The 27,517-nt window shown below is 42.6% G+C and overlaps 1 protein-coding gene across 1 annotated transcript in view; it reads right to left on the reverse strand.

Annotated features, from left to right (window-relative positions):
* Window positions 1-27,517, reverse strand: part of SESN3 (sestrin 3) — a 318,970-nt gene that overhangs the window by 39,068 nt on the left and 252,385 nt on the right. The window contains exon 7 of the mRNA XM_078656979.1: window positions 3,525-3,643. Within this exon, the coding sequence (XP_078513105.1) occupies window positions 3,525-3,643 (119 nt within the window). The remainder of the gene's footprint in view (window positions 1-3,524; window positions 3,644-27,517) is intronic.

Genomic DNA, 27,517 nt, shown 5'->3' on the forward strand with positions numbered 1-27,517 from the left:
TCGACATAGTTCCCTTGTACAGTGAAAAAACAATTGTGTAAAAAAAAAAAAAAAAAGGAATTAACTGGCAAAGGAACATGTTGGGAGCGAGTTCTGGATCCATGTGTGAAGGTGCCGAAAGAAAGGAACTGACGTTGACACTTAGGGGTCGAAGACGCACAGGTTTGGCGCTTAAGTGAAGGCTCCATTGTCCTTTCAGAGTAGAAGGAAGTCAACGCGGTGCCACACAACATGCGCTACCTTCAAAAGGAGCAATGCTGTTTAAATCTTCCAGACCCAGAGAAATCTGTGGTTCGAAGTAGGAGAAATTAGAGTTTCCCATCCCCTAGTGCAAATCTTCAGTACAATCCCCAGGCATCTGGCATCTTGATTAGTGATGATGAAGATACAATTGTGTTGGAAAACTATGGCGCGGGCCTAAATCGAAGAGCAGTTCGAGTAATGGATTTCACTTATGGGATCAATGGCAGCAAGGTTGGTCCTCTTTCGGTTATATCTCCTACAATATCGCAAATGCTCTGAATCAATGCTTCTTCAAATGCTTAAGATCATGCATGGCGACAGTGGAATGGGCAAGGGAACAAACTCGGGTCAGATGGGAGATACTTACCCTGCCCTATGACCACCTGACTTTGAACTTTACTTAACCTGTGGGCAGGATCAATTCACATATTACTGGCTGTACACAAGTTCCGCCCCAATCATGGCCGATGTAAAAAATAGAAAAAAAATAATAGCGGACTCTGCATCTCTCAACTCTAGTTGGACAGCGTCCTTCGCACAGCTGAACAATAATAAATTTAGTAAAGCACACCCAACTACAATGGGACAAAATATGAAAGAACTTCACAACACAACCTATACACCTCAGAACAGTTGTGTAGCCATAGTTTAGTCACCTGCTATCCCCCTTACAGATGAGCATAAAATTCTTATGCCGTTGCAGCATTTATGGCTCATCAATGTAGGAGACTGGCTACAAGACGGTAGCTCTCTACAACTCTCAACTATTACAAGCTTGGCAGACCACACGCTGAATCATTAGGGGTGTTCTACCCTACTTCCCAGAGGGATCAAATGTACTGTTGAGATTAACCAGAGACCTACCATGCTGCATTTCCCTAGGCCAACAGGCCCAAAGATTTATGGGACCCCACTATGAACATTCCTAATAGATAATATTCTGCCTGTTTTGATCCTAGCAGACTCTCCAATCTAGCTGACTTATGAGCATAGGTAGCCTACCTATTTGGTTATTTGGGGAACTAAGTATATACTATATGTTATGCATTGTGGGAGATTACTGCAAGATATATTGCCATACTCACTGTGAAGGGAAGCTGGATAGATTGCTGAATGGTATTAGCATATTGTATGCTGGGAAAGCTGAATCCTTGTCATATGTAACTTAAAATAATTCCAATCTCTGTGACGTTAAGCTTTTGTCTTTCATCCGTTCTGTCTTGTGGTTTGCATGAAAAATCCTCAAAAAATAAACAAATAAATAACTAAGAATTGTGATGCCGCTGTTCACAAGTGTTAGTAACTTTTATGAAGGGCGGACTATCCAATAATTATACGTTTTTAGATTTGTTAGGACATTTTCAAGAATGGTGACAGGATATGTCCTTTTTATGTGTATATGTGCTAAAAGTGTATGTTGATGGCATATTTCTGAATGAGCGTATTTACAGCTGATTAAATGCCCAAGTCATATTTAATTCAAAACTTCAAGCATGTTTGTTGAAATCACCACAAAAAGCGTTAGGGGGTTGATGAGTTGCTAGTACAGTTACGAACTTGAAAGAATTTAATAGAATCCTGTACTGGACATAGGAGGTAACAATGACAAACTCAAGTTTCTGAAGCGTATACAAATTGCTATGTAGAGGTAGGTGTCGCGAAAATCCACTGCGGATCTTATGAATAGGCAACCAATTTTGGACCTCCATATTTTGGTTGAAAGTGCAATGCTGAGAACAGAACGCCTGACTTAAGAACTCTCTCTAGAGAAACGCCAGACGTGGCATACATTTTACAATGTTATCGGATGGGAAAGAAGCAGAAACGAAAATAATCTGCAGGAAATATTTGATTTACTCTTGAAAACAGCCTTAGGTTCTGGGTCCAGCACTTTTCCGCTCCAATTATGAGGAGGGATGCCCCAGGACTGCAGGACATTCATAAGATTGTTTTGGATTCTCAACTGGAGGAGAAACTGTTTAGCTAGGAGGTACGTTACCCAGTTAAAACAAATTATATCTAAGGATTCTTCTAGAGTAAACGTGCAGAAGGTAAGCTCAAATCTTCTCATCTCCTGTTCTGAACTTAGGATAGTACATGAACAGAGTAGAAAAACCATACTCTATTCTCCAGGAACAAATTGGACCAATGTGATCTGCCTCCCGGGGGAGGAGGTGAGAGGCAATTAACAAGTTAAACTCCTCTACAACCCATCACTGCTGTTTGTACTTTAGAGAGGAGACTGTAGTTAGTGAAAGGCCACCACACCACAACTCTGATAAATCTGGAAAGTAACAGCTATAAATATAATATGATATAATTCAATTTGTATCATATATTAACAAGTAGATCTCAGCCTGCTATAGTTACAACCACTTTCTAGACAGCTAGACAACACATGTTTCATCCGTTAGCACCTGGATTTCCTCAGGCCTTTGAGCATAAAATGTCTATTGAAAAGGAAGTCTCTCTGAATTTCAGCCCAGCCATATTATAATGAAAAGTAAATGTTCAGGGTAACTGTCTTGCTAATACCAGAATCTAATATTCAGAGAAAACTTCCGGCCTCGTATAAATATTGAGATGCGGAAGCTGGCAACTACAATACTTCTACCCGAAACGTAGGCTTACTCTACAGTCTACATACATGTGGATTTACCTAATAAAAAAGCAAGCAAGTACAATTTTTAGTACTCTTTCCACTACAAAGCTGGAAGTCCTAGCTGGATATTGTATTCTGTTATAAGCAAGACATGGTTGCCATGAACATTTACATTTAAGGGCGTGCTGAAATTCAGAGAGACCTTCTTTTCAATTGAGAGTTTCTGATCAAAGCCCTGGGGAAGTCTAGGCGATAATCTCAGACAAAACACGTTCTAGCTAGTTGTCTTGAAGGAAGGAAAATAAAGAACTGTAATTTGGATAAGACTGGACAAGACTCTACACCATGTTTCGAGTGCTTACAAGGACTTGCTTACAAGGACTTAAGTGTATTATTCAAGCACTTCGAGCTCCTGAAAACATCTATATCTAAGCTAAGGATTTTGGCTATGTGATTACTCAATAAATAACTAAAGGTGTGTTCGCACTAAGAGTTGCTCTCGCACTGGCATTGCCTCGGGACATCCGAGATTAAAAGTTCTACAGATCTTTTGGTTTGTGACATAGACACTGGGTTCTTTACAATAATCATGTTCATATCTGATGCTTTCACACGAAAACCAAATAGTGTACCTGCTGCAGACTGTCTATGAGACACAGGGAGAGTCATATTTACAAACCTGAGCTCGGAATGTTGGTGGGTGCTCTTCTCCTCTCCTAGCAAAGTCTTTGTATCCAAACCCTGGATCTTCAATATAGCGTGAAGCAGTGGACGAAGAGACTAGATCATCATCATAAGCTGAGAAGGGGCAGAAAGTGCAATGCCAATATTATCAGAATAAATAGGTTTAGCTGTGATACTCGTTCACATACAACACAAACTAATTAGTCTTTACTACTTTTTTAGCTGCCTTTCAAAAAAGTCAGCAGGAATGGGAAGCATGCTGAAAGGAGATATGAAAAAAAGAAATAATAATACAACCTTCAAAAGATACAGTATTTTTGCAGTAGTCAAACACTTTTCTTTGAATCAATAATATCAATTTTGGCAAAGTGAAAACCCACGTTGAAGACACTTTGGAGTCTGGTTTTCGGTTGACAAATGCTGCATGACAAATGAATAATAACAACCATGTCTCCAAAAAGTGTAGACTAGAGTTAAATGATGGCAGAAGCGGAGTGTTCAAAAGATGTGCCCATGCACTCAGTAAGGCCCCTGGATCCTGACAGATTCTTTACTGCGCTCGCAATTTTGCTATTTGTAAAAATATTTCATAATTTTCTGTATTGGGCACAACCACAGAAATATATCCAGTGGAATTTGTGAACACGCATATAGTACCCACATTTTTTGTTAGAACTGAATAAGAAGTTGATTGTAATAATGTGCAGAAAATAAATTTTAGAGGAGAGACGTGGGAGATACTCAGGTATGGTGCAACACTAATGTGGCATGGAGACAGCATACTGAGGCGAATGCCACAGGAAACATGCATTTCTAGTTATGTTCAATAGAGATTGAGTAAAACTACTTTACATCCGCCCAACAATTTTTGTTTAGTTTCTAAAGTTCTCATATCTCAGAACAAAAATAATGCATTTGGATGGCCAAAGGACATTTTCTTTGTATACCAGATTTTAACTAAAACACCTTAATTTAGAGCTCCAACATACTACATCAGACAGGAAAATCTGGCCCTCCTTAACCACATTCCGTTCTCAGGCAAAAAAGCGTTGGTAGGGGTGTGCCACTGCCTATTCGCACAAATTGGATAAATATAAAAGCAGGCAACATTCATAAGGTCCCCTCTTAACCACCCTTAACCACCAAAGGAGTGGAGGGTGAAGAGTTCTTGAAGACCATCAATACTGAATTAAAAGAATACCCTTTCCTGAACAAGGATTTTTCATAAATATAAACTACTGGAGACACCAACTTTTAGCGACCTCCACAGTTGTTATAAACATTTGCATCTAATTTATTGCAAACCATGGGTCCTAAGGATCAAATTCATCAAGCGCACACATAAAAGCTCACAACTGACAAGTATAAAATGTCAGCCCAGCAGAGTTTCACAAAAAAGTTAACATTTTGCTGTGGGGAAATACTTTTAGTTTAGCAACCTGAAACATTTAATCTCTGAAACAACTAAGGTACTATGGTATGAATCCTATTTCTCCACCCACTCAATCTTATCAGGGATCAAGGATAGGCATTTTTCAATTTGTTAAAGTTGTTGCAATATCTGCTCTCGATTATAAGTGAACCATTGAAATATAGACACCTAACCGTCCTCTGTAAACTGTTTAGTCAATGCAATGGCTAATCTCTGCTTCACAATAAAAAAAAAAAATTGTTTAGCAACAAATGAAGGTACTCTTTCGGCAGTCAGATAAAGAAGGAAGCAGTGGCAGAACTTACTTGCTTTTTCAGGGATTTAACTCTGCTACTTCACAAGGCAACTTCGATTTCTTTATCTCTTAAGATGATCAAAACTATGTTATCTCAAAAGGCTACTGAATCTGTACAGTATAGTGCACAGTGGAGTTTTCCAATGTTAGGGCTGTTGTCAGTAAAGGAAAGGTCCTTTGGGACTGCATCAATACTGGTACAATTATTCATACATTAGGGTTTGATAGCGTGGTGTACAGGAAAACCATGTGGCAGACCTACAGATTTCAAATAAACAGTTTTTGAGCTCAAGGCAGTGGATGTTGTTTTATCTCATTGGAGGTAACATTCAGGGGCAAAAAACGTAATCACTGATAAAGAGCATATGCCACCGGATGCACGGGTCAGTTCTTTGCCCTACATCGTAATTTCAAAAGGTCAGGCGCTTGGAAACCCAAGAAGGCTTGGGCTTTTCAAGGGAGAAGCCCAAAACTCTTCAGGGAGACAGTTAGTTGCCTTAGTCCACAGAAGAGGTTTCGTAAAAACAAATGTCAATGATACTGATTCACTGAAAGGAGTCGGATATACTCACAACATATTTTCTTTGGTCTAAAAGTTCAGATTTCGATTTGTCAGAGAGCCATACTGAGCTTCAAAATTCCCAACAAAAATAGAATTAAAAAGACTTTTGTAGTCAAAAGAACAACAGAAAAAATTAACTTGAGGATTCAGTATGCCGGTATCAACCAGAAAACCTGAACCAGCGACATGTCAATGATTGCCAATGTAGGAAGCTGGCTCTCTATATAGTGCACCAAAGTGAGGCACACTATGCAGAGTCCAGGCAAACAACAAAAGGAATTACAGAGGCACAAATGGCACCCCAAATGCTGTCTTTTGTAGTAGTGTTGGCGAGCAGTAAGGCATATCAGAGGGTAGTGCTAAGCATCTAACACATACACAAAGGCATTAAGTGAGAGACACACTGAAAGAATTCAGACACCAATTTCTAAACCTAACACACGTTTTTATATGTATTTAAATACCAAGATCATTGGAATCAGTTAAGTAAATTAGGAGTTAAGAATTGTTACAGTTTTCAAAAGCGGACTGTGCAATTTTTGGGTGCAGTAATGTTATCCAATTTTTAGGAAAAACATGTACTCTCTTGGGGCACTTAGCAGCGACTTACGGGATTATTCTCGAGGACTTTAGTATGGGGTAAGGTCCAATGCTACACCAACAGGTCACCTTGGGAGGCTCTGGGGTGTCCAGGTGCAGAGGTGTGTTACAGCGCCAGGTGTCCTATTCATTTCAATGGGGAACGGTCCAGTTGAAAAGAGGCTGTAAGATGGGACTAGGGGACCAGTCCTGGGAAATCCAAAGAGTGGCTTAACCCTTAAGATCCTGGGGCACACAGGGACACCCTTGGTCCACTTCTCCTCGGGCTGTGGGGCTCGGATGCAGTGGTGTCTTTTGGCATTGGATCCGGTGCTGGAGTCTCTCGCGGTTGAAAGGGGCCTGCTGAAAGAGTCTGAAGGCAGCAACTGAAGTCCAGTCTGGGCAATGTGAGCATTCTATAAGGGGCAGAATGATACACCAAACCACCAAGTGCAAGTGGTCGGAGCATAAGGAAAATGCTACTTATCAGTATGCATCTGTTCTTGGCATGTAGAGCTGCAGATTCTCACTCTTGGCATTAGATCGCCATCTGGTGTTGGGCTCGGATGATTGCATGTTGTTGATGTCTTGGAAGAAGTCTTTGTAGTCACGAGATAGGTGACTCCTCCCTTGGACGATAGTGCGCATGGGCATCGACTCCATCATTAGATTGTTTTTCGCCATGATGGGAAATGATGGAGTTAGTAGAAAGAAAAAAGATGTCCTTGTGTGTATATCTAAGTAAGATAGAACTGGAACAGATACAGGACCCGGGGAGGCGGGTGGCCGTGTGAGAATCTGCAGCTCTACTTGCCAAGAACAGATGCATACTGGTAAGTAGCATTTTCTGTTTGAGGCATATGAGCTGCAGATCTCACACTTAGCATAGACTATACAGCAGTATCTCCCCTAGCGGTGGTCACCTGCATGTGTTTCAGTATTTTGAAAAAGAATTTTGAGGACAGCTTGGCCTACAGCAGCTTGCTGCTTGGCTTGCACATCAACACAATAGTGTTTAGTGAAGATGTGTGTTGTAGACCATTTTGCTGCCTTACAGATGTCTTCTACGGGAATGTTCCCTAAGAAAGCCATAGAGGCTCCTAGCTTGCGTGTGGAGTGCGCTCTAGGAGGAGTTGATAATGTGCGTTTTGCTTCTTGATAGCATATTTGGATACATTTTACAATCCACCTTGCAATACCAGCTTTAGAGATGGGATTGCCTTTATGTGGTGGAGAGAAAGTTACAAACAATTGTTTTGTGATAGGATTTAGTTCTGTCAATGTTATAAAGAAGGGCTCTTTTCACTTCTAGGGTGTGTAGAGCTCTTTCTGCTACAGAGTCTGGGTTTTGAAAAAACACTGGCAACTCCACTGATTGATTAAGATGAAATGGAGTGACGACTTTAGGAAGTAATTTTGGATTTGTTCTGAGGACCACTTTGTTACGATGTAATTGTAAAAATGATTCCTGTATAGTGAAAGCTTGAATCTCACTCTTCTAAGAGAGGTAATGGCAACTAGGAACGCTATTTTCCATGTGAGGAACTGTAGTTCACATTTGTGTAAAGATTCAAATGGGGGTACCATGAGCATGGTAAGAAGAATATTTAGGTTCCACTCTTCAATCGTTCCATAAATGCTTTAATTGCAGGGACTCTAAATAGTGACAAATGTTGTCTGTTTTGTAAGTACGCAGCAAGTGCTGCAAGATTTAAACGTATAGATGAGTATGCTAGATTACATCTTTGTAAGTGCAGTAGATAGCAAATGATATTCTGGATGCAAGCATCCAGTGGGTCAATATGATTATTGGTGCAGTAAATGGCAAACCTTTTCCATTTTGCAGCATAGCAATCTCTAGTAGTGGGTCGTCTGGCTTCTTTAATTATGTTGATACAGTCTGGTGGCAGGTTAAGGTAACCAAACTCTAAGACTTCAGGAGCCAGATCGCCAGATTCAGCTGACTTGGATCTGGATGTCTGATCTCTCCATGGTTCAGCGTTAACAGGGATGGGGACAGGCACAGTCTTTGGTGTGTAACTAGTGAGAGTTTTAGCATCGTTGTGAACCACGGTTGGCGTGCCCATGGGGGAGCTACTAAGATTAGTTTGAGAGACTGTTGTCAGAGCTTGCGTACCACTAGTGGGATTAGTGGGAGTGGCGGAAAAGCATATTCAAATCTGCCTGGCCAGTTCATCCATATTGCATTGCCCTTGGACAACGGGTGTGGAAACCTGGCAGCGAAGGTTGGGCATTTTGCGTTGTCGTTTGCGGCAAACAGATCTTTGTCTGGTTGGCCCCACTTGTGGAAAAATGGTAGAAGAACTTGTGGATGTAGCTCCCATTCGTGAATATGGTGTGTCTGTCGACATAACAGATCTGCAATCTGATTGTGAACTCCTGGAAGGTGTTCGGCTAGTAGATATATTTTTTATGGGATGGCCCATCTCCAGATGTTCTGTGCAAGCTGGGACAGTTGCAGAGAATGTGAGCCTCCTTGTTTCTGTATGTAGTACATGACTGTCACTTTGTCCATCCGGATCAGGACGGCTTTGTTTTGTACATGTACTTGGAAAGATTTTAGTGCTACGAATATTGCTAGTAGCTCTAGGTGACTGATGTGGAGCACTCTTTGTTAAGTGGTCCATCTTCCCTGAGTTGTATGTCCTAGGAGATGGGCTCCCCATCCTGTGAGTGATGAGTCTATTGTAAGTACTATCTGTGGAAGAGGTTCGAGGAACAGCCGCCCTTTGGACAAGTTGTTGGTGTTCCACCACTGCAGAGAGCAAAGTGTGCAGCTGTCCACCAACACCAGATCTGTAAGTTGTCATTGAGCCTGAATCCACTGACGTGCTAAACATTCTTGTAATGGACGCATTTGAAGTCTTGCATTTGGTACAATAAAAATGCAAGATGCCATCATGCCTATGAGTTGCATGAACACTCTGGCTGGGAGAGAGTGTTGGGCTTGAAATTTTGTGAATAAGGCTTGAATGCTCACTATCCTGGCTGGAATGGGATATGCTAGAGCTGTAGAGGTGTTTATTGTGGCCCCCAGATATTGATGTATATGAGAGGGCTGGAAATGCGACATGGTGTAGGTGATAATGAACCCTAAGTTGTGTAATGTTTAAATGGTTTGATGAGTGTGTTGAACACACTGATTGAATGACTTGGCTTTTATCAGCCAGTCGTCTAGATATGGGAAGACATGGATTTGTTGTCTTCTGAGATGTGCTGCTACTACTGCAAGGCACTTTGTGAACACTCTTGGTGCACTTGTCACCCTGAATGGAAGGACTTTGAACTGATAGTGTTTTCCGTGTAGTACAAACCTTACATACTTCCTGTGAAAAGGATGTATGGGAATTTTGAAGTAGGCGTCCTTGAGATCTGGTGTGGCAAGGAAGTCGCCTTGTTGTAACAGCGGGAGCACTTGTTGTAGAGTGATCATGTGAAAATGATCTGAGTGTATATATAGGTTGAGGGGCCTGAGATTGAGAATTGGTCTTAGTGCCCCGTCCTTTTTGGGTATTAGGAAGTACAGCGAGTAAACCCTTGTTCCTTGATGTTGTAAGGGAACAATCTCTATTGAGTTCTTTTGAAGCAACAAGAGAACCTCTTGTTTCAGTAGCGTGAGATGTTCTGTGGACATGGGACGCTGCCTAGGTGGTATGTGTGGAGGGGTGGCTGTAAGTTCTAGGCAGTAACCATACTGGATAATTTGTCTCACCCACTTGTCTGTTGTGATGGAATTCCAGACAGGTAGGAACTGTGCTAATCTAGCCCTGACTGGAGTGGGATGTTGTGGGGGGAGCGGAATGAAGTCACTGTTATGTGGTGGGAGAGGTATGATTGGTGTTGTTACCTCAACCTCTTCCTTTATTGCCGTTTCCTCTGTATCCGCCTCTAAAATATCCTCTATTGGGAGATGTTTGTGTAGCGTCTTTAAAGGAACATGAGTTGTCTGCTCCCATCTGTTTGGAGGCTCCTCTGTAGAAGGAGCGACGAAAGGAGCCTCGAGTTTGTGGGGACTGTAAAGCTCCCATGGGTTTGGCAGTCTCAGTGTCTTTTGTCATTTTTTCTAGTGCAGAGTCCGCAGCCAGGCCAAAAACTTGTTGTTGGTTAAATGGCTGATTAAGGATAGTAGTCTGGAACTCCTGCTTATAACCGGAAATGCGTAGCCATGCATGACGTCTAAGGAAGACACTGGTATTTATTGCTCGAGAGGCAGTGTCTGCTGCATCAAGTGCACATTTTATTGATGCATTTGAAATTAGTTTACTCTCTTGAATTAGGTCATTTGCTTGCATTCTATATTGGTCAGGCAAATGTTGTAGTAGGGTTTCTAACTGGTCGTAATGGGCTGTGTAATATCTTGCGAGCAGTGCTTGGGTGTTAGCTATGTGCCAGGTATTACTTGCTTGGGCAGCTATTCTTTTACCAGAAGCATCTAGCAGCTTGGACTCTTTATCAGGAGGTGGTGCTTCTCCTGAGGTTTGGGAGTTAGCACGCTTTCTAGCATTGGAAATGACCAGAGAATCTAGGGCCAGCTGTCCCTTAATGTAGGTAGGATCTACTTTTCTATTCTGGGGTTTAGAATCCTGGCACGTACGGGATCTTTAAACACTTCAGGGGCATGCTTAATGACTCCTTTAATCATGGGTAATATTTGTACAGACTTTTGGGACTGTTCAAAAGTATCTAATAATAAAAAGTACTCTTCTGCCTCGTCTGAGTGCATTGTGACACCATGATAGATGGCAGCCCTATTAATTAAGTGTCCAAAATAAATATTGTCTTCTGGAGGAGATGGTTTTGAGGGGTACGTATGTGGACTTGGGATGTCCAGTATATCTTATGGGACAGGGTACTCCCAATCCGGTGGGTCAGTTGGGTACATGAAAGGGTCATCTGGGTCACCCCCTGCCCCTATGTCATCATCCTCATCGTTATGTGGAGGTATATGAGGTGGAGAAGTTTGAGGTGTAATAGGTAGGTAGAGGAAGTGGGTTAGAAGGAAGTATAGGAGAAGAAGGGTGCATAGGCGATGTGGCAGAGTCCTCCTCCTTCACAGGCACTGGAGGAAAAGGTGCTGTGTCTAACTTCCTTTTTCTAAATAGTCCAGTGGTGACATGTCCTGTCTTTGGATCAATATAGATCTTTGTCTGCTTAGGATCAATAGGATCTGGATGAAAAAGCTCCCCTTCCTCAGGAACCGCTTTCGGTGCCGATTTTTTTGGTTCCGAGCAGGGTTGGTATTTGTCTTTGTCCTTAGCCTTAGGAGGCATGATCGAGTCCTTCGGCGTAGCTTTTGGCTTCGAGGGTTTTGGTTTTGGAGTCGAAGCTGAATGTTTCGGGATGGAAGCGTCCGAAGCCGGTTTGTGTATGGGCTTGGGAGTTTTCCGGCCTGGTTTGTCTTTCTATGTCGACGGCGTCGGACCCGGACTTCTTTTAGTTTCGGTGCCAAAGGTGCTATTGGGATTGGCACATGCGGTTTGCTTGGTCCCGAGCTACCGGAAGGCCTTTCAATTTTCTTCAGAGCCGGGCTCAAAGGCGGGGCTCATGAAGTATGTTTTCGGTCGCGACTGGGCCCAGCAGGCAGACTGTTGACCATTGCCTTCGATTTTGGTGGGGGGGTGGGGGTAGGGGCAGTAGTACTCCCTCTTTCACCCAGTGTGATGGAGTCAGCGGAGTCATCTGCCTCTGACACGATTTCAAGAGCTTTGGAATCTTCTTCTGAGACATCTGGGCCTTCATCGAAGATGTCCACTGGTTCCGGAGCTGATTTTTGCATGATGGGTCAACGAGCTCTTCGCTCTCGAATGGTCTTCTTCGATCGAAAGGATGCACAGGCTGGACAGCTGGACTTGTCGTGTTCCGGTGATAACCACAGTTTGCAGACCTTGTAATGGTCACTGTGCGGGAATTTTGCTCCACACGGAGGACATTTCTTGAATGGCGTCCTTTCCATGAGCTGCAGACCTCACGGCGTGGATAAGCCCAACTCCCCGCGTCGACGACCAGAATCGAATTGATGAAGTCGAGTCGAAGGTCGAGATGTTTAGAAGTTAAATTTGAAGAGTTTAAGGAAATTTTTTCACATCGAACTACTTAGGTAAGTAGATTTAGAAACGGAGCGGAAAAGTTAGATCCGAACCCAATGGCGGAAAAATACAATCGAAGGATGGAGTCGATGCCCATGCGCACTATCGTCCATGGGAGGAGTCACCTATCTCGTGACTACAAAGACTTCCTCCAAGACAACAACAACATGCAATCATCCGGGCCCAACACCAGATGGCGATCTAATGCTAAGTGTTAGATCTGCAGCTCATATGCTTTCGAACACTCACATTACACATATGCTAAAGATCTAGTAAGAACAAGTCTTGCAGACAACTGCGCAGTTAACAAGAATTAAAAAGATGCTTAACCTAATACCAAACCGGCACTACCAAACGGGCAGTATTGCTAATGCACTATCTTGAAGGGAATATGAAACTTGCGTATTGAAGTTCAGCAGAGGTTTGTTGAACGCCCTGATGCAAGTCTTCAAAATCTCACTCATAGTCACCATGCTAAAAACATTAACAGGAGAAACCAGTTCACATTAGGCAGGTCTAGGACAGACTTGATGACCTTCTTTTTTCGCCAAGAAGTACTTGTAGTAAAACATTAGGCCCTTCTCCTGCTCCACAACCAGCTCAATAGCTCCCAGAACCAGAAGCTTCTGAATCTCCAAAAGTTACTCTGAGGTTATTTCTGAAGTGTTATCTGACAGACATTGGTACTAGAGGGAATATTTTACTTTGGGACATCGCTATTGGATTTGAAAGAACAAATGTTGCTGTCTCACTGGAGCAAAATGCTTGTTGATCTCACTGGATAAGAGCGGACTTCCCTAAAGAAGTCATACAGATTATTTGACTGGGTCTGCAGGGCTGGAAAACTGGTCAGCACTTGTATTAGTTGCAAAAATTGCATTTTATAGTAGATGCCCAACAGGAAGAAAACTGCTTTCCTTTAAAAGCTTCTCTGGTTTAGAGGCTTGGATGCTTGGTAAAGCTGATAAACTGCCTTTTTGGTTCAAAGTCATGAGCTTAGGAGTTTTTCCTTCGCTAACCTTGTCTTGCATTTCAAAAAGGACTACCATGTTGGTAGGAAAAGAAGAGTTATGACATCAAAGTGCACATCTATGACCGTGGCCAAGTATCAGAAACTTCAAATAGGGGAGAGAGGAATTAACGAGTAACCCCAGCACTAACACTCAATTAATGTGTACACACAAATAAAGGACTTTGCTGGTGAAATTATTCCAGCTCAATCTGGTCTTTTCCTATTGAATTTTTACCACCTTTGATGGATTATTCCTAAAAATGTGAAGGTAGCCCTCGCTCACACTTGATAAACATGCATCATCATAGGGACCACCTTCACCGACTCCTCATTGATGCATGGTGGGATCATCCGGAGCTCGAGGTGACGCATTTCTTTCAGTTTGTAAAACAAGTGTCTCTTAAAGGTTAAAAGTGTACTTGGGCAGAGATGTTTATATTAACTTTATTCAGTATTGGCTTGTCCTATACAAAGTTAAAAGAAACATAAACAGTAGGTCCGTTTATAACCAACATGTTTCAGCCCTTTTAGTGTACATCCTCACTCTATAAACAAGAGGACTAAAATAAAAACACTTAGAAACCCATGGTAAAAGCATGACCAGGAGTCAAACAACTTGCTGTGATGCCAGGACAGATACAAAAGTGCAAACCCGCAACATGGTTTGCACAGGATGGTGGGAGTGGGAATGTGCCATACAGTGGAAGCCATACTTTCACTCCAGCTTGATTGCTTTGCCATATTTATAGAACAGTATAATCCATTTTTAGGTCTCACCTAGCTATCGCGTAAGCTATGCTATGTGAGATATCAAGTAAGGGGCTTTTAATAGTGCTCCCAAAGGCTGCAGGCGGATCGGGAACATGCATGTGCGCCGGGCGCGTGCACCATTTGTCAGCCTGCGTGACCACTTTCGCGGCCGCTTTGATGTTCTTAGTGAGCCGCGCGGCCACCCTGCTGGCCTTCCCCCCTCCCTTCTCGCCCAATCCTGGTTTCCCTTGTGTGCTTCTCCTCTGCTCTCCCTTGTGTGCTGCATTATCTCTCCACCAACCCTGCCTGTTGCCGCCCCCCCACTCACTCCTTAGTTGCCTCCTACCTCTTCATTCTTTTCTACAAAGATTTTTTTGGTTGGGTCTGAGGCACAGGCAGCAAGTTGCTGCAGGCCCCTCCGCCTTATTACAAATGTGCTTTCATGGTACTTCTGTTTCTATTTTTTTTTCTTATTTCGTGACAAATTAAAAAAAAGATGACATCAGTTGCAACTTCGCTACTGATTTAAATTTTTTTTAGCATGTTGTACAGCATCTAGCTCCTGTATGACGTGGTACATGTAACATGGCCTTCTGGCAATGGTGGCAGCGTTGCTTGTTTATTTAGCCTGTCGCTTTGCCGTCCCACACAATCACATACACAGCCTTTCCCTGTTTGCTTCCTGGCATCCCTGCTTCCGCCTGCCACTTAAAAAAAATGCCTCTGTCTCTCGCCCCCAAGTCTTCGCTGCACTTATTTACAACTGGCGGCGGAACTAGCCTTCCATCTCGGAGTCAGCTTTGTTAAGATAGACTTTTTTCATCTCTTCCCTTTGACCACCCACTTTACTAAACGTTTAATACTCGAGGTGTCTGCATTTCACTTCCGTGCTCCAAATGCATCAGCGCACATTTACTTTAAAAAAACATACAGCCCCTCGCATCTGGAGTCTCTTCTGGGGCCCCTTCCTTCCAGCCCTCACAACATCCCCACACCACGCATACCTTATCTCCTTCATCGAGCCATAAATCTTCACAGGCTGCCCATTTGCTTTGCTCTCACGTCCTCTCTCCCTCGGTCTGCGTTACAAATGCATGTTCTTTAAAATGCAGAGAAAGTTTTCATTTTTAATTTACCCGAGAGGATTCCTACAGCTCTTTTTATTTTTATTTAAACTGACCCTCTCCATTTACCTTTTAAACTTTTTTGCAAAACTTTTTCCCTCATTCTAGTGTACCCTCCTCTTAATACTAAAGATACCCCTTGGACATTTTAAACTGGTGAGCGCACTTTATTTTAATTTTTTTCTCTGCGTAATCTCCATTTTCATTCATTGCTAGTCTTAAACCGGAAGTCTCTGCTAAAAGAAATAAATGTAACTTTAAAAATGGTTTTACTATTGCTTTTACTTTTACAGGGTCTTGTTCATTTTATTGCTGTGGTTTTGAGTAATAACCATGTTAGGGCATGAATATTTCAGAAAATCTGTATAGCGCACTCTCGTCTCGTTTAAAATATTTATGATGCCGGGATAACATCAGGTCATACTTTGAAACCACACTCACGAGGTTGGCTAGGATGAGGCTGTGCAATGACCACTTGCTTTTTCTTCGTATTTGAGTTGATTTCATATTTCTTAGCAATAAATGCTCCTTATAAAGCCAATCTTGCGGGATGTGGCCACCTGTATTCGAACACCAATTTTTTGTGTGTTTTTTTCTTTCTAGCAGGAGGACTGCGTTGCTTTCGCTGCTCACATTACATGTAACAGCGGGGCTGAGGAACAAAAATGAGACTTTAAAAAGAGAAGTACACTTTATATAATAAAAGCTCACTGACAAATGTGACCTTCCCCACATTATAGCAGGATGTTTTGAACAGCTAGTTAGCTGTATGGCACTTTATGCCACCTTAATAGCGCCTTGAATCTCTGCAAAACAGGTTGCTGTTGTGCCATCCTCACACTTATTTTTTTTTGTTTCAAAATACGTGTTGCTGCTTTTTTAATAGTTAATAATTACTTTTGTGTTTATTTTCCCATTCTTAAATATATAACTACGATATCATATGTGCATGGAAAACACGTACCAAGCTATACTATATGATGCAAACCAAAAGATGACATTCTGATTCTAATGTTCACTGTTAAACTAAGAATTCTGGAAATAGAGTTGTTTACACACATCCTTAATTAAAATGAGCTTAGGCCAATGTGTGGCTGGGGAGAGGTTGTTCCTCACTCTAAGTAGTCTAGGTAGTGCTGCAGCTGTGTCCCTCTTCCTAGTTTTATTTTGAGAGGGAGAGTACCGGCATTTCTCAAGACAGACATAATACTTTTAATTAGAGAGTACCGGCACTTCTCAGGAACAAGCAGTACCTGCACTTCTATTTTTCCATTTCAAGCACCAGGAGTACTGGCACTTCGAACCATCCGAAAGTCTATACTCACCAGGCACCGGTATGCCACTGGTGATGTCATTGTGCAAACTGTTGATAGTGCAAGTGTTCCGTTTCGCCTCTCCATTGTATGAGACTTCTAGATGAAATGTGTGCCTTTTGCTCAAGAATTGACTACTACAGAGTAGCCTCCACCTTTATTTTGCATAATACAACTACAAGTGCAGATGTCACAGTGAATGTCCTCCACTCGCTTTTTCGGGATCTATGATACCCCCACCACCCTCTACCCATCAATGTGTTGTGTATTGATTTACGGCTTGTGGTGCACTGGTACATTAGGCCAGGGTCTTAATGGGTGGATGAAAGGTGTGTACAACCTGGGTATCGCGTGTTTAAGTGCTTGTGGACTGGCTCACTTTTCATCCTAAGGAGACAGACATGAACCTTTTCATTCAATAGATTCTGATGACAAGCCATTGACAATGGAGCCCAGGTTCACTGTGCGAGCAGGGCGCTGAGCAGTCACACTGATCCCTGCTAGAGTGATGTGAGTGAGGTCTGAGTGTGTGAGGTGCACATGGCATAATGTGGAAAAATTGCTCCGCGAGTGAATGTGCCTGCGGATGAGAGCTGTGCACAACCTGTGAGCCATAGCGATTATAAAGAAACTAAACTCGATTACTTTCTTCAGACGTTAATAAAATAAGTATCTCTGGGGAAGAATACACACATTTTTGCCTAGAACGCTGCAAAGATAGAATTGCTGTCGCTGGTGAATGTTTATTATTCCATTGTTATAGCCTCTGAACTTCTCACAAGTTCGACCTGCTCTTCTGTTTTTTTACAGCTTTTATCTGATGAACATATGATTTGTAAAGTCGTATATATTTATTAAAAGCTGCTATGAGATTGAAATATACTTGGATACATTCCTTTTGTTATATCTGATTTTAGACTATTCTCACAAGTGTGACCCGCTTTTCTGTCTTCACACTTTTATCTGATGAGCGTGTTATTTTAATGTAGTGTGTTTTTAGGTCTCGCGCCTAGCACGATACACTGCGCAGCAGAGTTCGCACAGCGAGAGTCAACCACACACACACAACCACACACACATAAATACACACAACCACACCTTACTACACACACAACCACACATACACAACCACACAACTACACGCACACAACCACACCACCACACACACACAACTACACCACACACACACACAACCACAAGCACACACACCCACAACCACACCACACACACACACACACAAGCACACACACCCACAACCACACCCCACACACACACACACACACACAAGCAGACACACACACACCCACAACCACACACACACAACCACACACAACCACACACACACACACACATCCACACAACCACACACACAACCACACAGCATGGGTGCACAATTTCTACAGGCACACACACCACCAGCCTTCAGTGCACACATCAATTGTTAACGCATCCACTATTAACTATTGTAGCAATCGCAGTATGGCGCACTTTACTTTTAAACATATTCATTTAAAGCGCAGCATGCCACCATTGCTACAAAAATAAATAACCATTTTTTGGCCTACAATTTAAAGACTTTTGTTGCAATTGGTGTTGCATAATTTAGCAATGCCAATAGCTCAAACTTAATTAATGCGAGACCTATTGCATTGTAAATGCTTGTTAAAATGGCGGCCTTGCTAACCAACAATTGCCAGGTCAACTCAATGAAAAATGTCGTATTCTTTGGACACACCCATCCACATATAACAGTCATAGATCTTTCACAGGATCAAACTCATTTTATTTTCAAATTAACCAACAAAATCTTTATGTAACTAGACACTTAACAAGTCTCTACAAACTACACAAAAAAGGATGGAAATCTGAAACCCTTACGAAAAGGATGCCCAGTAAGTGCAGCGGTACCAGGTTATGGTTGACAGCACTATACAAATGCTGATAACACACAATAATATAACATCTTACGCTGCAAAGGAAGCCTGCACAAGATACGTTACAAAAAATCCAGTTTTCTGCATCAAACCTACATAAATCTTACAAACAGCTGACTTAGCAGACACATCCGTTTGCTTTTCACTTCTGCTCTACTTATATCTATGCCCCACTTCCTTTTTAGCTATTTTTAAGCCTACTGCTTCTTCTGTATGGTGTTTATCTTGCTTTTATGCCAGATACCTAAATATACGAAGAGGGAGCTAAGCCCCCCTCATCAACAGATTTGACTTTAACAACTGTTACAAATGCTTAAAATGAGTGAGCAGCTCATATCTTTAAGAGGACCATTCTTGGAAATCAGTAGTTATAATAAGCCACTGGAAGAAACAGTTAACATGTTTTTTTTTATGGGTGAGTGAACACAAACCAGCCCTTTCTTCCAGTTTAGTATAAATCAGTCATATTTGTAGAGTGTTACCTTTGGGTCAACAGTGAGTACATGTGACCCACCGCCCTATAGGAGGTGGTGTGGCCCACTGTTTTGACAGCGGCTGTGGATACAGAAGAAACATGCGAGAACATACTAAAGTTATATCACCTTCAGGCACAGTACTTGGGACAATGTAATGGTTTTAAAAAAAAAAAACGTTGTCAAGAGAAAGAAACGTTAGTGCTGGGAGTGTAGGACTGAAAGGGGGCAAGCTGTGAAGAGGGAGAGTTGGGGGAAAGGTATTTTTCCTGTTCCTATAAAGAAAATAAGCCAAAGCCCTTACAAATAAACTCTGAAAAAAGACGTCTGTTGTGATCACAGCTTCTACTCCCATTTCAGAAATACTGAAGTACCACACTCTACTACCCCCACCTCGCCCCCCCCCCCCGTTAATTCCTCCTTTCTCATCAGACTTTTCGGCTGGTTTCAGCAGCTGGAAAACTCCTGAATGGATCTCTTAACTCCAGTTACTGGCCCCATCTGAATTAACGGGGCTTCCAGATTAAGAACCTTAAAGACATGCTTAAATGACGCTCAAAGTAGGGGATCTCACGTTAGATTTCTTGTCTTTTATAGGTATGTTGTCCAACACGTGATAGTCCAAAATACCTTGAGTTTGCTATCTCTGTGTAACATTGTTCAATTGTCCTACTAATGCCTTACCAGGCAGAGCTTTGTCTCAAAGTACCATCTAAGTCAGGGACACTCAAAGTACGGCCCGGGGAGCGCATGTGGCCCCCTCATCAACAGCAGCAATGGCTGCTATTTACTCGACTCAGCACTAACATTAAAAAAGATGTTAAATAAACACATACATGACTTTAAAGGTTAATTAAAGTTAAGGAAAGGAAGTACCCCTTAACTTCAGAAATGCCTTCATTTTAAAAGACATCCTGCAGTAAAAGTATAATATTCTGTTCAAAATTCAAAAAGTGTATTTCATTCACATGCGGAACCGTTTCACCTTAGTACATCAGATTATATCACTACATTCAGGAGAATTTGTTTTAAGATGATAAACAAATGTAGAAACAGTCATTCTTCACCCCACCTTGACAAGAACGTCAATAGTGAACTGAGCAGAAATCCGATGCTCTCTTTGGGTGCCTTGGTGTTCTATTACACGTGAGCTACATTAAAATTTGTTAAATAAAACACCGGATGAAGGTTTTGTACAGCATACATTCTCTAGTCATATTTCGAGGTCCTCTTAATGTGATAATGAAGAAAAAAGAGGGAAAGTGAAATAAAACAATTGGCTAGGATCACACAATTTGGTTAAGCGGAGAAAGCTGCTGGCATCATGCAGTCCTAGGTCACAGCAGAGACTAAACTTAGTGACCCCTTGGAAAATGTTTGTGAGTGCCCATGATGTAAGTAAAGTGATGGTTCGTCTCCTGCAGCAGGATCCGAGAGGCGTCCTGAAAGAGGTGTGGGCAGAGCCGATGCCAGCAGCCACCGTTACTAAGCACTTCTCTAGCACTCCTGCGCCGGGTTACTAGGCACAGGCTTTTATCTTGAACCCAGCCTTCATCTATGAACAGCCAGGTGGCTCCATTGCGTAACCACCTTCGCCCTGGAGGTAATTACCGCTCAGCTGACTGTGTTTGATCTTTATGTTAATTGTTGGCTCGCTCCCAACATGCCTTGCAAACAAAAGCCCCACGGCCATTTGACAGAACCTAAACCATCAGTGGTTAATCTGAGATTCACAGGGCCCACTTTATCCACTCTCTGGTTCATTAAGCAGTCAAAACATAATTAAATGTGGGAAGAAACCTGCCTGACATCTGCCCACAGCTAGCACTGCTTCTGCTTTTTGGCACAGAAATCCATCGTTATTAGAGTAAAAACTAGAAAACTGTGTTTTTCTCGGGTGCACAATTTATGCCACCAGTTTCTCAGCTATTTTAAAAGCAGACTACTCAAAGCCCATGAAGAACAGCACATGCAACAAAAAAAAGCATTGGCATAGCCAATAGGTCTCGCCTTTGGGACCTTATGAGTATTTAGTTATGCAGTAGGTCCCAAAGGCGAGGCGAGACCTATTGGCTATGGCAATGCTTGTTATTCTATTGTGCTGGCCACATAGTGCTCTGAAGTATGCAGTGGAGCATTTTGCATCTCTGAGTCTTAGTGCTGGGGTTGTGAATTACGTGTTCAGTGCTGCTGAAGAGTAATGCTGAATCCTCCTAGGAAAGCCTGCTTACAAGCCACTTCCGGTGGATGCTGGTTTGCCTATTCGGTTTCTTTACTCGTATTACCTACCCCTTCACTGCCCTCTCCCATTTATTTTATATGATTTGAAACATTAGCAAAGAGGTCTAAGCGCTATTAAAACATAAATAAAAGAATAAATATACGTTTTGCAATGTAACACGCTCAGTCATGGGTTTAATGAGGGCCCTTCAGACTTTGTACCTGTTCCAGACGGGGCATTCCTGCTCCACCCAGGATCTTTGCATATATCTTATTTGCATTATATTTTATATGTTTACTATAATCCAGGCCAAACTCAAAGGAGCAACAATAATACTACAGTGGAAGCATCTCTTACAAGAGATGCTGCACTCAGAACATTAATGGTGGAGGAGCCCTTTGGAGTGAAGACCATGGATTACATGACGTATCGAGAGTGTCGGTGTCATGTATCTGGGACAGAAGACCAAAGGATTTAAACACTGTTATACAACTGCAAATATTGTAATCTAGCGTACATGTACATTATTACACCAGCCCCTGAAAAAATTCTTTTGATTCTGCTTGATGTCCTGTTTGTTGACGGATGCACATGTAACACACTACATACACTACACTACACAACATACAACCAGTAGTGGACTAGCCTGCAGGGAAAGCATATTTCTACACAGTCTCGTCCCTCTGAAAGAACAGGAGAGCTGGGGAAGTAGCAGTCACATGTCGTGTCCCTATTGTCGTGAGTTCATCTGATTTTTTGGCCAACTCGTCTCTTGAAAGAAGCCAGCACTTGAAAACTATTGCTGATCAGTGATGTGTACTCCTTATGGTGCACGTCCAGACTTTAAGCGTAAATGACAAGTAAAAAAAAAAAACAGTTCCATCTTCAAGCTAACGCTGGCTGGCAGTAATCACCCACCTGGAGTGCGTACTTCACCTCACAGGCAATGCCTTATAATAATGTGGAGGAGAGTGCATATTTCAAGAACTACAAGAAGACAACACTGTGCGTACATTGTACACTCTATACCACCTACCGAAAATAAAAACGAACGTCTTCTTTAAAAACACATTGAGCAGGAAAAAGTAAGTGCCAGACATCGTTCTATCCCATTTATCCGCGAAGGGCAAATCAAATGCCTGCATACTGGTAGTCCGCAGGGTGTCACATACGTTGCTTTAAATCTCTCCCTGGCAGTGTTGACATTTCAGGCGTGGGCGCTGTCAGTGCCCTGGTTTCCCAGTACCCCTTGGCAGCCACGACTAGCGACACTTTCACACTATTTTGAACTGTAGCCTGGGAGAGCCTCGGAAGGTCGTAGTTTCAAGTGACATTTATAAGAGTGGACGTTAAACTGCAACGGGCAACTGCTTTTCACAACCTAAAACCAACTGAAGTAGGTATTATGCAAATGAGGACATCCCTGTCAATCAGGCTTTCACGGGACCTTTCTGGGTTATCTGCAATAAACATATTGCGCTGTCATGCACAAGCAGCTGCAACCCAAATTACACAGCACCGCATAGGCATAGCATAGCAAAACAGCATAGCAAACAGCATAAACTGCAATGACACTTTATATATGCTTTGCAGGGCCCACATGCACAAGCCGCTGAGCACTGGCACTTTAAACAGTAACCCTCCTTGCAGGACTCACCTGCTGGAGAGGACGAGCCTGAGCATTAGAAACATCCAATCTGAGAGGTAACAGGAGCCATCTATTCGCAAGACACATCCAAGGCTGGGGAGTTGCAGCCGGAGCGGCCTCACCAGCTACTGCCTCCCACTGCGCGAGCTGTGAGCTTTCTGCTCTCACGGAGTTTCTCGCTCTGTGCCTTGCGCTGGAGGCAGCTTCTCTTAAAGAGACAGTAGCTGTACACGCAAGCTCACGGCAGGGTACGGGGCCAGGGAAACTGAGCGTGATCGGACGAGGCAGCATAAAAAATATAAAGACAAGCGAGGCCCCGTGGCCGCGAAAGTTAACGAGTACTCCTGCATGCAGAGCGTTTGCCTTGCGGGAGCAAGCAGCAAGGCCCGATAATTGCAAACAGATGGCGCCGCTGCTCGCTCCCGCAAGGCAAACACTCTGCATGCACGAGTACTCATTGGAAACAGTGCAAAACATGCACGAGTTTCCAAGAAAGTGCAGTGCGATTCCAAGAGGTCCCTCCTAAGCTACACTTGGACACTGCGTAGGCGAGACCTAAAAAAAGTTCCCAACTTCAGGCAGGTTAGGCATATGCTTTGGAGGTGGTGGAATGAATGGTTTAGTATCAGACTATCTCAGTACCCGATGCATCGCTGTTGCCACCCTTTCCCTCCCCCCAAACTGATCAAGTTAACTTGTGCCTCAGACTCATTCAGACATTGTGTGAAAGAAGGGAGGTGACAATCAAGAGTATAGTGACAGGGACAAAATGGAGCAAGGAAATCCACTGCCAAACCAGGAAGGAGGTGTTAGTGAAGGAACACATTTGTGCTCCTTGAGTGTGACGTCACAGATTTGGATGATCCAGTGAAGGTAGCGAAGTAGAGATGGGTATCTGTGTAATCCACCAGTCACCTGGCACAGAGCAGCGCACAACTCACCGTGCAGGCCAAGACAAGCCCGCTACACACGAAAGGGGAGAAGGGGTGCAGGTGGACAGGCTGGGCAGCGGCAGCAGGCCATGTGCAGTTCAGCAGAGTAGAACCAGCAGCCTCAGAAACAACCCGACAGTGTCACATGGCAGGTCAATGAGAAACTTTGACCTGCGGGAGGGGAGGGGTCTAGAATCAACCAGTGACCACCCACGCAGGCCTCACACATTTAGAACACCCAGTAATGTGGCAGTCAAGGACAGGCTGCAATTGAGGCCCGTAATGTCTACTGCAAGTACTGCCACTAGATGTCTGTCTGACTAGAAAGTCAGATCATGTGGAAAGGAGCAACTTCGTGAACCTATGCTAAAGGGCACATGAAGAGTAAACCCAGCTCTGGAGAAGTGTTAGTTGTTTGGTTGCATTATCCTTGTACAGGTCTGAGATAGCTTCCACCTGCATGCAACGTGGCACATTAACATTTAAATAAGTGAACGTGTTTCAGGGAGGTCCAAAGAAGACCGCTTGATACTGAAAGGCGTAAAGTAGCCACTCGCGGTCATTAGCATTTAAGTTTCAACTGTTCCGGAGCACATCACGGTGGCAGTGAATATAAGTGCCTCCTGAACCCAGCAAGAAATCTTTTAAGTGAAACAATGATGGTAGCATGTCAGTAAGAAAAAGTTACTGGCGACTCCATCATGGGAATCTTCAGTGAAATCACACACTGAGACCACCCCCAAGCCCTAGTTGTGGGGGTCCACACAACGTTTTTTTTTCAAATTTATATTTATAGAATTTTGTTTGCACAATAATAAAGCACAAGCAAGATAATATACTTTCCAGCAGTCATCGGATATGGTTTACTTGTGCTAATTGGTAGTTACAGAAACGTTCAAGAGATCTATCCGTAATGAGATGAGCAGTAGCTTTCTTGTACTTTTTGCAAAGCTGAACTCGTTCTATATCCGGCTCAGAAGGGCGAATCGACAGAATAAGTTCTTGCGTATAACAACAAAACGTTATCGGTCATCTGAATAACCGAATATACATCCTGCACAAATTGGAGGAGGTGACTGTATCTCATGGTAAAATCCTTGCCATGATTACAGTGTCGAGAAATTTACGAACGCTTTTCAAGACACAGAATCAAGAACCCTTTTTCTATCAGTGGAACACGACTGACAAAAAAGCCCTCAGAGTGCCCAATAAGTCCAGGCACCCTTTAGAAGATAAACAAAGACTACCTGTGATCATACCTCCAAATTATACCGGTAGAAGATCTACAGTAATTGCATTCTGCAACTGAAGCTGATTCAAAGATGTCCTACCCCAATTTTATCCAGCCCTGATGAAGACCTTTGTACAAATAAAGTGATGGTCCCACATCTATAAGGTCGAAACGCGTCGGCATCTCCTAGCGGCTCCGAGCTAATGAAGACATCAAGGAATGCAGTCTCATTTAGCCAGTAGAGTCGGATTGTTCTGACCTACACAGAAAAGTTGTAAACTAGTCTCTGACCCCGTTAGGACCTTTAACAATAGAGAGTGCTGAGAACAAAGTGGGACTAAGTTCCGGTGCGAAAAGAAGTAGGACACTATGTGACCTGGGGAAGACATACATTATTGGCATTTCCCATGACATGAGTGTAGCAATGCGCAGTAATGTCTGAAGTTAATTGAATACCATATGACGTATGGGAAAAATCAAATTCAAAATTGTTTTTTGTGTATTAATGTCTAAATAAGGATTTTTGTTGGTCAGTAAGTTATATATTATATATATGTATATGTATATATATATATATATATATATATATATATATATATGTGTTTTTGTAAAAATGTGATGTCCATTTTGAAATATTGAAGAGATTTTTATGTACTTGGTGAAGGGACACTTAATTGTTAAAAAGGTTTTTGATGAAAATAGAAGCATTTAGTATGCAACCACAGAGTCAATAAAAGGGACATCTGTGATAGAAAATCTATTGTGATTTATGGTGTCGGAGGTAATGTGCTTTCTATAATATTTGTATCTCATCCCAAGGCATCCTGTATCTTTCTCGGACTGAGGTGTAACAGTGTATGCACAATTTCCAATAACGAAAGGGCACTGTATATAACACGTAACAATAGCGTAAGTATTCAGCCCACTTCACTGCCTGTGCCCATTAGCAAACTAAACCCTGCCAACGTGGAGGGTAACAATCCTAAACCAAGAAGACCCCTTCCCTACCCCCTTAAAGAAAATATAGTGGTGGCGGTGGTGTGCACTGCAGTGAAATAAACATGTGTAATTAGGTACAAATATCAATGTGGATAGGAGCTATTTTTACTAGGGATCCATCTAAATGTGTCCCTTAGAGCATCATTCTAGAGGGGACGCTCAGGGGATTAGAACTGAAAGAGATGCATGTCCCTGATGGAGAGTGGACACACTGCCAGAGGCAGCCCCCGAGTCAGGTAGGACACTCACACAACGTTTTTAAGAGAAAAAAGATCTTCTGAAAATATTTTTAACTGACTATCTACAGAATTTTCTTTTCTGTTAGAAATTGCAATAAATCAAGTCATTGAGAAGTGTACAAATGCAACAATTTGCAGTTTAAAACAAGCATTTGCAATGCAATAGGTCTCGCATTAGGAAAGTTTGAGCTATTGGTATTGTAAATGACACATTTTTTATTTATGTGTTGGTTTTGAAAATAGCGAAAATAGCTTTGTCATTTACAATGCCAAAAGTTTTAACTTTCGCAAATGTGACACCTATAGCATTTGTAATGCAATATGTGTTGTATTTACGTGACTTAGATGTATTGATATTACAAATAAAAAGGGTGCAGTGTGTGTGTGAGGGTGCAGTGTGTGTGTGTGAGGGTGCAGTGTGTGTGTGTGAGGGTGCAGTGTGTGTGTGTGAGGGTGCAGTGTGTGTGTGAGGGTGCAGAGTGTGTGAGGGTGCAGAGTGTGTGAGGGTGCAGAGTGTGTGAGGGTGCAGAGTGTGTGAGAGTGCAGAGTGTGTGAGAGTGCAGAGTGTGTGAGAGTGCAGAGTGTGTGAGAGTGCAGAGTGTGTGAGGGTGCAGAGTGTGTGAGGGTGCAGAGTGTGTGAGGGTGCAGAGTGTGAGGGTGCAGAGTGTGTGAGGGTGCAGAGTGTGTTAGGGTGCATAGTGTGTGAGGGTGCAGAGTGTGTGAGGGTGCAGAGTGTGTGAGGGTGAGTCTCCTGGGAACATAAACTATGGGAAAATGAATATTGGGAAACATTACATACGTGCAGGAGTTTGCATGGCAATATACAAAATAAAGAAACATAGAGGTAAATACCAGCTTTAAAAAATCCATTAAGTTGCTAGAGACGCACAGCAGCTGTGATTTCATGTAAATAAAATAAAACAAGTCACTGCGAACACGCTGTGTAGCCAATAAATTATATGTCTGCCCACAAGGCTGTAGTCAGACACCCTTTCATGCACAGGACTTAAGTCTCAAACAATCTCTTGCCAGTGTTGTCAAAGTCAGGACTAGCTCCCCCTGGATGATTTCTAAAGCAGGCCTTTTGAGTGTAAATATTGGCGCTGGGGGGTTAAGTGTCGCTGGAGATCCTTCAAA

The sequence above is a fragment of the Lissotriton helveticus genome, chromosome 8, assembly GCF_964261635.1.
Source record: "Lissotriton helveticus chromosome 8, aLisHel1.1, whole genome shotgun sequence".
Taxonomy (NCBI): Eukaryota; Metazoa; Chordata; class Amphibia; order Caudata; family Salamandridae; genus Lissotriton; species Lissotriton helveticus.